A 12,543-nucleotide genomic window follows, 5' to 3' on the forward strand; every position below is an offset into this window, starting at 1 on the left:
TCATGCATTTTCGTATTATTAAGTTCCAAGTCCTGTTTTTCAGTTTGTTTGTAAGTCTGTTTTGGATGTGACTGTTTTTATCATATTTTGTTTTGTTCATGGATCTGTTTATTGTAAGGAAAACCAGAGATCATTAAATTGTCCCTTCAGCACAGCCAAAAAAGTGAAAAGACAGAAAAGAAGGCAGATAGTATTGAATACACAACAAAATCTTTTTTCTTTTTTTTTCATTTCAGGCACACATCTAACAATCATGAGAGACAAAATCTAAGTTATAACATCGTAAAATACGTGTGCACAATTTACTTCATTTACCTTCTCCATTTTTGTGTTTAGAATCATTTGTGCTCTCTTCTAAATGTTAAGAAAAACACTCTGCAACTGGAGTTGGCATGACGTACATACTCTTAGGAGCTCTCATGCTCTCAATAATGCCATGGGAGTGTGTTTTTGAAGTGCTCTCAGCTATATATTTTATAAAGTTTGCCTCAGCTATATATAAAATTTTTATATATAAAAACGTTTTTTGTTCTTTTTTTTTTGGCTTAAAAACAAAATTGCACTCCAAAGGGATCTGTAATAGAGAGTGAAGGTGAAAGATCTGATTTGTCAAGTAGTAGCACATGCTACAAATGACAACATACACACAAACCTCTTAGACACCACACACATTCCTTCACATTCCACTCAAACGGCTGAAAAGTTAATGAGAAGCTAAATGTAGTCGGGGAAAAAAAAATGAGAAAAAGAGAACAAGTCAAAGTAATTTTCAATGATACATGACAGGGGTGAAACGTTCTGTCCTTACTGCGCTAAAATAGAGTGACAGAAAGACAAAGAGAAAATGAGAAAAGCGTATCATTCTCAGAACGGCTGGCTGAATCAATCAGTTCGCATCCCTTATCATGATAACAGGAACCAGCTCTCAGCCCCTAACCCTTATTGTGGAAAAGGGAAAACAGATTTTTTTTTTTCTCAGGTATATCATGTTAAAAATCGAGTGGATTTGAATATTCTTTTAGCATTTTATTGTGGGAAGGCATTTTATACTACAACAATACAGTCATATATTAGGAATTTTAAAAAATAATAATAATTACAACTAGGAAAAGTACACATTGCATCATGCTACCACAGTGCTACACTGTAAATGACACAAAGCTTAAAACAATAGAAAATTGAGGTTATTATGTCATACTTGAAGCCTTAAATTGATATTTTTGACGCATAATAGATAAAATGTACAAAAAACAACATACAAACAACCAATGACTCCTTTATAATATTAACATAAACTGGGTAAGATATAATTTACTGTATAATTATTTTCTATTAGCCAAAGGGACTAAACTATTCACTAAATAAATCAATGATGAAACAAACAAAAGAAACTTGTGGGTGGGGCTTTATTTTATTGTATGTTTGCTTGACTAACCTCAGCTTGAGGAACTCCCTCTGGAGGACGACAATGGAGGACGATCATGCCTTTAATGGGCACCTCTGTCCCCTGTGGCTCCTGCTCAAAGTTCTTCCTCAGGTCTGAAACACACATATATGTATATACAATGCATTATATGTGAAACTTTTAGCGTGGAAAAAAATAAATAAATGATAGCGCATGGTACTGACATGCAATGCGGACTGTGGCTTTTCGACTCTTGGCTGTGCCCAGGTGACTCCAGGCCACACACAAACACCAGTAATCCTCAGGACCGTGAAAATCTTCCACTTGCTGTCGAGAGACATTTATCATCACTTCACGAATCTTCAAACCTGTATGGGAAAGATAGAGAGAGAGAGAGAGAGAGAGAGATAGAGAGAGAGAGAGAGAGAGAGAGAGAGAGAGAGAGAGAGAGAGAGAGAGAGAGAGAGAGAGAGAGAGATTAATATTGTGTGTATATTAAAGTATATTAACGCTTTAATTAAAGTGTAATTGTTTTAGCATTTAAGAGTATCTATATTTATAGAATGTGGCTGACGAGCAGCATTTTCATCATTGTTAATAACAATTTTTTAATAATAATAAAGTATAATACAATATTTCACCACCCAGCCATATGTGGTTCTTCCCAAAACTATTACCACAAAGTTGTGCACAAATGTATAGGATGTCTCTGGATGTAAAAGCATAAGATTTTCTTTTAATTTGAACTAAGAGACCCAAATCTGTTCCACCATAACAATGCCCATGTGCACAAAATAAGATCCTTGAAGATATAGTTCACATGGTTTGGAGTGAAAGATCTTGAGTGGCCTGCTCTAGAGCTCTGACCTCAACCTTATTTAACACCTTTGGAATGAATTAGAATGCCTCCTCACCCTACAGTACAGTACCTAACTTAACTAACACCCTAGTGGCTAAATGACCACAAATTTCCACAATCACACTATAAAATCTAGTAAAACATATTGCCAGAAGAGTGAAAGTTATTATAACAGCAAATGGGGATTAAATGTGGAATGGATTGTTCAAAAAACATATATGAATCTAATGGTCAGGTGTCCACAAACTTTTTTCAATATAGTTTATATCAGAGGCAGACATTGCATTTTAGTTCTCGTTTGCTACCTGAGTATTTTCCAGAATCCATCACATTTACATTTTTTTTACTTTACTTGTACTTTGCTGCATTTTGCACATGCATTGCATGTTCTATCTATGTAAGAGTAGTTTTTAAAAAAGAGGATATAAAATTTGCTGATGATTCCATAATTGTTAGCTTACTAAGTGAGGAGGACTCTACGCATGGTTCTGTGCTTGATGATTTTATAATTTGATGTCAAATTAATGTTCTTAAAACTAAGGAGATGACTATTGATTTCAACTCTAGGAGGAAATCTATTTAGTATAAGTAAACATGCATTAAGGAAGTGGGTATTAAGAGTGGTGAACAGTACAAGTATTTGAGTACTGTCCTGGATAATAAATTGCCCTTTACATCAATTGTCTGTGTAAGAGGTGGCAGCAAAGACTGTATAGTTTGCGGAAACTATTTTTCATTTAATGTGGATAAAACGCTGATGTGCATGTTTTACAGATCCTGCATTGAGGCTCTGTTATAATTTTCATCGTTGTGTTGGTTTAATTTTTTAAATGTAAAAAAAAAATGGTCTATAGCGCATAACCAGGAAAGTAAAATTACAGGGGGGAAGCAGATATATTATACTATAGACCAGTGACGGGCCATGCATTTGGTACCTGGGCCTTCAGTGGGGACTTACCCGAATTAATCCACCTCTTAATACCACTACTATCATGTCGCAATTATAGAAACCATCAACACAATACAAAAAAGCAATATAACAACGCGTGGCATTACAGAGAGAGAGAGGCATTTCACATATGGAGAGTGAATACCATTTTACTAAAGCAAGCTCCAAACTCGTTCGCTCTGACCAACCAATCAGAGGGTGGAAAAATGCTGACGCTATTCTGGGCCAGCTAGTTGACCGTGTGAGGCAAAATTTAAATCTGATTGGTAAAAGAAACAGACCCATTGCTAATATAGTCTAAGGTACATCAGCCAGCACTACTGATTCTGAAGGCCATAGGCAAATTAGATTGACAGGGCATTTTGTCAGATCATTTCCACCCTATGTACTAAATAAAGAGCTTCACCCACTCCTTTCTGGCATGCAGTATAAAACTCCTAATGGTAAAACAAATAGGTTTAGACATTCATTTATCCCCTCAGCTATAAAGGTAAGATAAAATACCTTTTGGAGAAATTGTAAATTTGAATTATTTGTTTGAGTTGTCTTATGTCTTATGATATCCTTGTATGGTGCAACCAAACTGCCTTCGGGAAACAAATAAAGATGAAATGAACTGAACTGAACTTAACTAACTTTTGTACACCACTATATTTAAACTACAAACAAAATTCTTTAACAAAACAAGAGTCTGTCACGAGACCCCAAAGTTCTCAAAGTATTTTGAATCTTGTACTGGAAGAAGAAGACCAAGGAGGAGGTTTATTAATGTGGTGAGGGAAGACATGTGGGTAGTTGAAAGAGGCAGATGTAGAGGACAGGGGGGTATAGAGACGGATGATCCGCTGTGGCGACCCCTAATGGGAGAAGCTGAATGAAGAAAAAGAAGAAGAAGAAGAAGAAGAAGAAGAAGTACTGTAGAGTAAAAATGTAAAGGGAGAACTAAATGTTATCCACCATTGGGATTAAGATAATGCATGCATAAAACGTTTGATATTTCAATATTTTAAAAGAAGCATACAAATATATACTGCATTGCTACATTTTTACACTTCTGGTAGATGCCAAACTACATTTAGTTGCTGTGTACCTGTACAATGCAATGACAATAAAGTTCTATCTATCTATCTATCTATCTATCTATCTATCTATCTATCTATCTATCTATCTATCTATCTATCTATCTATCTATCTATCTATCTATCTATCTATCTATCTATCTATCTAGTTGTAATTGTAATTGTAATAAATACTAGTAAAATATTAGGCTTGTCTGTTTTTTGTTTTCAAGTTGAAAAACTTATGTAAGTGTTTAGATTTCATTCATTATCAAAGCTACTATTCAACAAATTCGTTAAATCTGTTTTGTAAACATGCATATGCATAAGCATTACTAGAAAATGAAGCATAACAATTTTTTGGTCTATTGCAGTAAATCTGTATGTTTCAGTGACCTGCATAATAAAGTCGAAAGATGACAATTTCAGTTGTGAACAGCTTCACAATAACGTTGCACATGTCTGACATATTCAATCATTAATATTACCCTTCCCCCCCTTGTGTAGGTCTTATAATTCCCAGGATATTTATACATATCTTTCTGGTGGATCTGAGTGAGATTGAACCTGCGAACTTTTCTATGCAAGTCACGGTCCAACCGTATCACAGCTACACAGCTCAAAGCACAGCCGTCACCGATTTGTTATAGCAGTTTTATCAACGTTGTGCAGACGGGCTTCTTTAGACTGCACACCCCGGAAAAAACGAAAACCATTAAGAAGCTAAATTAGTTTCACATTTTCATGTCTGCTCGTGCAAAATAAATCATGCCATTTAGAGTTAATGCTACTACTCCGTTGGAGCTTTCGTTAGTATACTTTTCTCTGCTGGAATTGGGAATGCAACACTGGAATTCAGAAATCTATGCATAGGTATTTCTTACACACTCAGTTCTGAGCTGAAAATGTATACTTTCATGATCAGTTTAACATTGTTGCCAGTGGATGGGAAGCCAAGCCATCACACACATTCACACCTTTGGAGCGTGTGTGTTTTTGGCAGAGAGTTGGAAACAGTAAAACCTATGTGAACAAAGGCAGTACATGTAAATCTCCATTAATATATCAGGTCCATTTTTATGATATGCAAATTATTGAAGGCGATAAGGAAATTAGGTATTGTCAGGATTTTGGACTTAACATGCTGTGTTTTAGATAATAGAGTTGCTGCTATCTGTATCTAATTCCCATGTGTATACAGTATTTCACAAAAGTGAGTACACACCTAACATTTCAGACACCATTTTAGTATGTCTTCTCAAGGGACAATACTATAGAGAGGAAACTTGGATATATTCTAGAGTAATCAATGTGCAGCTGTACTCTTAAAATAACTCAACATACAGCCGTTATTGTCTAAATAGCTGGCAACAAAAAGTGAGTACACCTTAAGTGATAACAACTGTATGTCTTTTACCCATGCAAACCACATGTCCTGTTCATCATGTTCATGTTTTTGTCTGCTTGAAATTTGTGTATATTGTTTTGGAGCAGTTAAAATGTGGTGCTTAAAGTAAAATGCTCTCATACTGACCACTGGATGTTCAACATGACACCTAATAGCAAAGTCTCTCTGAGGATTTAAGAATAAGAAATGTTGCTCAGCACAAAGATGCCCAGGCTATAAAAAGATCAGTAACACCCTGAAACTGAGTAACAGTACAGTGGCCAGGGTTTCCCATGACGGGTTCCACAAGGAATAGAACACGGTGCAGAAACTGGCTTTTGTCTGCTTTAAAAAACAGACACATGAGTGTTGCAGCATTACTTCAGAGGTTGCAAAAGGCGGAAGGTCCGCTTTTTAGTGCTCAGATAATACGCTGCACACTGCAACAAGTAGATTTGCATTGCCATCGTCACAGAAAGAAGCCTCTTCTGTTACTGGCTCACAACAAGCCCACAAATGGTTTGCTAAAGACAACCTGTCCGAAAGCATGAATTACTGTAACCATCTCGTGTGGTCTAATAAGATAAAATTGTTTGGAGTGGCCAAATATGTCTCCTGACCTGACCCTATTGAGCACCTGTAGAGCATCCTCAAGTGGAAGGTGGAGAAGCGCCATGTGTCTAACCTCCAGCAGTTCTGTGATGTAACTAGGTATGAGTGGAAGAGGATCCCAGCAACAAACTGTGCAGCTCTGGTAAATTCCATACCCAGGAGGATTTAGGCAGTGTTAAAAAACAATTGTGCTCTCACAAAATATTGACATTTTGGAAACAGTTTTGACATGTTCACCTAGGGTGTGCTCACTTTTGTTGCCAGCTATTTAGACAATAATCGCTGTATGTTGAATTATTTTTACAGGACAGTCTAAAAAATCTATACTGCATCTATACTGCTATACAAGCTGCACATTGAATAATCTAAAATACAGTGGAACCCGGTTATCTCGCCCTCGGTTACCTCGACAACCCTATTAAGTCGACGTTTTTGAAGTGGAACCACCAAATTCTCACTTTTTCTAAGCATTTTTTATCAGTTATGTCTCGAGCACAAGGGGGGGAAAATTTGCCATTTAACGTCAGTTATCTCGATCAGCACTGTGCAGCCGCAGAAGAACTCGCGAAAGTGGCGGAAAAATCAAGCCTTACAGATGCTACAGGTGTTGTATTGTATACTGGTGAATCTCTGCTGTTAGTTAGTGCACATATGCCTTTTGTTGTTAAATGTTATGCGATGAACGGGAGCCGAAAGCCGCGCTGGGTAGAAGTGCCGGTGGGAAGACACGTACCGGGATACGCATGAGCGATAACAACGACCGCCGTGAACCAACATATACCAACAATAACGGACAGTGAGAGTGTGGAAGTTTAAATAGGAGCTGGTGATGATGCTAAACGAGCACCATATGTGCGCGATTAAAGCCGGGAGCTTCAGAGAAAGCGGTCGAGAAAGCACTTGCCACGCCGAAGGGGGCCGAAGGGGGCGTGGCAGGTGGATTCCTGACAGATAAACATGTACTGTATGTATTTTTATAGCATGCCTTCATCAAACAAATCGCAGCAACGCTGTTGTGTAAAAAAAACCTCCAAAAACACGTGCATGCACATTCTCATTTATTAACGCACATCATGTACATAAAGAAATTTCAAGCACGTAATATACTGCCGCCATATTGATTTCCGTTTATCTCGATCATCGGTTACATCGATGCTTTTTGGCGACCCCTAGGACATCGACATAACCGGGTTCCACTGTATATCCAAGTTTCATTTCTATAGTATTGCCCCTTGATATAATTTATTTATATAATAAAATGATTACACACGTTTGTAAGCTTCTGTATTTAAGTAGCCTTGTTCCTTTGTTTAATTGCTTGGAGTCTATTGTTATTTGTGTCTCATTCACATTTCACTTTGTTTTGTTTTTTTTGACTGCTGTTTAAGTGGAACCTGTTTTGACTTTTGCATTCTATACTTTTATTTGGTAAACTTTGGACTTTGGATAAAGTCTTTGAACGTTTACCCTGTTTGAGTCTTTCTTTGCATTGGCAAAGTGGTTTGGCTCACTGGGAGCAACTGACTCATGCTGCTGACCCCAGATCAAATTAATCAGTGTTCAGGTGTGTAAAAACCCATACGATAAAAAATATATATTTTCAAATATATTTAGAAATTTATTTTTAATTATATAAAAAATAAGCAAAAACAAATTTGCTAAAATATATTTCAAAATATATTTACATATTTTTTATATTCTATATAAATACTTTTTTTCCCCATTTTTTGTATATTTTCGAAAATATATTTTTAAATCATTTATCATTAATCATTTAAAATAATATATTTCAATCCAAGAAAATACATTTGCATGAACATTCTAGAAAATCTTTATTTTATTCACGGCATTTGTCAGATGCACTTATCCAGAGTGACTTAAAATTGAGCAGGGGAGGGTTAAGGGCCATGCTCAGGGGCCCAGCACCAGCAGTTTGGTGGTGGTGGGATTTTAACTTGTGACCTTCCAATCCACAGTCCATAGTCCAAACCACTGAGCTCTTACCTTCCTACTGTTTTATCTAAAACATATACAGTAACACGTTTAACAAATCAAGCAAGTAACATAATATATATCCTCATTCCTCTTTCAACTGTAAGCTTGGAAATGCATTTACTTGACCCTAAAATATATTTTGGTTTGAATTAAATATATTTTTTTATTAAAGAATATATTATATTGAGCATCACAGCATACAACATATTTAACATTTATTTAAAATATATTTTGGCTAAAATAAATCTATTTTTTTACCATATGGGTAAAAACCCCCTCATCCGCAAATTTTAATAGAAACTGTTTTGGCACATACTGGCATATTAATAGTACTGGTGTACTACTTTGGAAATTAATAATACATGTATCTGTCAATTGGTCATTTGTTAATTCACACCGTATCCTAATGTTGTAAACTTTATTTAACATTACGGAGTAGGGAAAATAGCAGGAAATTTACATGAAAAAAAGCATGTTTTAGTAGGAGAAAGCATGTGAGAGAGCAAGGGAGAGCGCATAACAGGAGGATTGAAAATGAAATGAAGGGTACTAAATAAATGGGAAATTCAGTCAGGTTGGGATTCGGAGCATCTATAATCCTTTAAAACTGACTGATTTCCACTCAGACTGTGCCAAGTCCACAGAGAGAGTGACAGATAAAGAGAGAGAGAGAAAAAGAGATTACAGATCCCAAGCACATTCAATTTCAAAACACTGGCTGAGTTAAATGTAAAAGTGCAGTATATAAAATCAAATGTATAAAATACCCATTGGATAAACCTACTAGACAACAAAATAAATATAAGGTTTAACTCAAAATGTTTTTTTTTTTACTATACTATACTATACTATATATATATATATATATACGTTCCCAAAGCGTTTTCCTAGTAACGTTTTCTGTTTTGTACCTATACTCTTTATTAGGAACTGGATTTTGCAATGAGATAAATAGCAATGGGATCAGGTATATTAAGCATAACCATGTATTTATGATGAAAACAGCTGACATAAGTCATGTGGTCAAAGTTAGTATGACACCTTAAATATTTGCCAGCTAGTTTCTGTTTCATTTTCATGCATATCATTCAATATTAAACACATTGTTCACTTCAAACTGCCCCTCAAGCTACCCACGTGCAAATAAGTTATTTTCTTAGGAGAGATATATAATCTTACATTATAGTCTTTTTTATACATTCATAAAGTGAAGACCTGGTAATGTAGTGTTTTAGATTTTATAAGTAGAAATAAAATCTACATAAAAATGTGCATCTTAAATAGTTATAACATTACTACTATTTTTCTGTGATCCTTTGGGTGCTTGAAATACATTATGATTATTAAAATTATATGAATGTCATTTATATTTATATAAAAATATAGCTAACCACACAGTTTATCCACTGAACTCCTGTTATAGTGTTGAATGACATTTAATGTCCTTATCTGACCAGAAAGCTGCTGGGCCTGACAACATATATGGCAGGTGCTCAGATGATGTGCTGATCAGCTCACAGATGTTCTAAGAGATATCTAACAATATCTCACTGATCCAGACAGTTGTTCTGGTGTGCTTCAAGGTGACTTCTTTCATCCTTTTGCCAAAGAACTAATCTGTATCCTGCTTCAATGACTACCAGCCCCCAGCACTCACACCAATCATCATCATTAAACTGGACCCCGTTTCAGTTCACCCATGGTGGACACCATATCCTCTTCTAGACCTGTCCTAGATAAAAATGGAAAAGACAATTTTGTGAGAGGATGCACTTTTGTTCAGCTGTCAATTAAATCATCCCTCTAAAACTTATACAAATAGCAGAGCCTGCAGAAGTTGACCACCTTCCTCTGCAAATGGATCCTGAATTTTCTGACTGGGAGACCCGAATGCCATTAGAATTGGCACCACCACCTCCAACACCATGCCAAACATTGCCACTCCCCAGGGCCTTGTGCTCGGTCTAATGCTGCTTTTGCTTCTGACTCAGACTACGTAATCAAACTTACTGATGACCAGTGTTGTGCTAGTTACTAAGAAATAGTAACTAGTTACAGTTACTAGTTACTTTATTCAAAAAGTAACTGAATATATCACAAGGATTTCTGAAATAAATAACAAAACAAGCTGAATAATATATTCAGAATCAAAATCTAAAGTGACTTCTGCATCATAAAAGCTGTTGTGTTGAGCTCTTAAAAATGTTCCTTTTACAGCTTAAGTATGAAAACTATCAACAATGTATAACAGAACACAAGGTTAGCTTCTAGCTTCGTCGAGGCGTGGAGTTTCTGAAGGAGCTTCGACAGATTGGAGTTGCTGCTATCGCAGTAATTACGACCTTCGAACCAGAAAGACACAGCTTACATTTAACTAAAAAGTTTTTGTCTTTATGCTCAACTAAAGTGAAATAATGAGCATATTTCCACTTTGAGAAACTCGTCTTGCTCTCGCCTCGACTCGCCATTACTGCCGCACAGACCTGAATAAACGGAGACACGCCCACAGTGCTTCTTCTTCGTGTTTACAGTGGTTTATCCGCCAATCCTACGATGCGTCGCTGCTGTAAACAGGTTAGACTGTAGGCTACACTTCAGCCGAAATTAATTCATTTAAAAAAGTAACGGACAACGAACCAGTAACGGAGTTACTTTATTTAAAATGTAACGTGTTACAGTATTAGTTACTGTCAAAAGTAACTGAGTTACTAGTAACGCGTTATTGCCCAACACTGCTGATGACACTATGGTAATGATTTATAAATCATTGTTTTTGCTGATGACAGTGTAGTAGTGGGCCTTAAAAGCAACATCGACAAGCATGGTGAGAAACAAATCAATGTGAATGATTGTTAGCATGACTAGATCCAGTTCTGATCACTCTTCCCTGTTTTAGAACTGTGGGGAAAAAGAAAACTGGTGAGGACCTGACCTGGCTTCTGGACAAAGCTTACCTGAAGAGAGAGACCTGCCTTACCTCCGTTTATTCATTTGTTCATTCAGATAGCCCTGACCGATTGTCTGATGTCCTGATATAGGAACATAACATAAGCAAAGTTGGGTAGATCACCTGGTTTAGGATTCAAGTTAGGATTAGGGTCACTCTGCCCACCAACCACAATGCCTCCAGCATTGTGAAGGACTTCTGTTAACCAGCAAAAGGCATGGAATGATCACCACTACCACCAGTATTTACACAAGCTACATCTCTGAGGCAGTAAGAGTACTAAAAAACCCAATTCTACCACCAACTTCCATAGGGATTAATTAAAATGCCTTGAAAATCCCACCATGAAAAAAAGTATTTTTATTATGTCAAATGGTTATAACACCTGAAATCTTTCATCATGCCCCAGCTTTTAATCAGATGCAAATTAAACATTTAAAGAAGAAATTTGGCTTCACTGATAAAGAACAGTAGAGCTAGAGCAACTCTAAACAAACAATATAAATCATTATTTCAAAACGCATACAAAGAGATGGCAAGCCTGTGGCACAAATTCAGATGAAGGCAAACTAAAGCATGACTAATTGGATATAAATATGCCTTGGCTCAGAGTCTGTCCATCAGTGCCAGTACTACTGATTTGGCAGAAGCTGTGAATATCAAGCCATGGTGTAATACAATGTCATTCATGGCCATGAGACATTACTCTGGAGGTTATACAGAAGACAGGAAAGGAATTGTTTACTATTTTGAGTCAAAAATCAGTGATAGGTGTTGCATAAAGGATTTTTGTTGCAAACAAGGATTGACTAATATTTTGTGTTAAATTATTAAAATAATATAAATTTCTGTCACATATCAACATCTTTAATTAGTGAGAGCTAGTAAGTGCCAGCTGGCACATATGTACATAATATGCATGCTGATCGGGTCTGGTATTTTTATTCATGTTAAGTTGTTTACAATTTCTTTTCTGTGGATTCAGGCATAAACAACCCAACTGCATATTACTCAATCGATTATTTCACATAGATTGTTTTGGACCTATTTAAAACAGCATCTTAAGAAATACATGTACTGAGATGTTTTTCTGGCGTAGACATTTCCAAACAAACTAATGACTTAAGACAATCAACAGATATGATGAAACTAAGTTTTCTCCATTTTTCAATGTCAACCATTTAATGGAAACTAATTGAGGATAGAAATAGAAGTTGTGAAGAGGAACTTGAAATGTCAAACCCCAAGAAATCATTTGAGCCAGTTGTTTGTCTACTATGGATGTGCATTTCCATAACTGAGGCCGATGCGATTTGTATATTCGATATGAT

General features: G+C 36.2%; 1 protein-coding gene across 2 annotated transcripts in view; it reads right to left on the reverse strand.

Moving 5' to 3' along the window:
- The window catches only part of unc5da (unc-5 netrin receptor Da), a 254,244-nt gene that overhangs the window by 55,874 nt on the left and 185,827 nt on the right, over positions 1 to 12,543 (reverse strand). For both annotated transcript variants that reach the window (XM_083564027.1, XM_083564028.1), the window contains exons 3-4: positions 1,630 to 1,773; positions 1,436 to 1,539 (exon numbers count right to left, since the gene is read on the reverse strand). In XM_083564027.1, coding sequence (XP_083420153.1) covers positions 1,436 to 1,539; positions 1,630 to 1,773 — 248 coding nt within the window. The remainder of the gene's footprint in view (positions 1 to 1,435; positions 1,540 to 1,629; positions 1,774 to 12,543) is intronic.

This window comes from Silurus aristotelis (genome assembly GCF_946808225.1).
Source record: "Silurus aristotelis genome assembly, chromosome: 16".
Classification (NCBI taxonomy): domain Eukaryota; kingdom Metazoa; phylum Chordata; class Actinopteri; order Siluriformes; family Siluridae; genus Silurus; species Silurus aristotelis.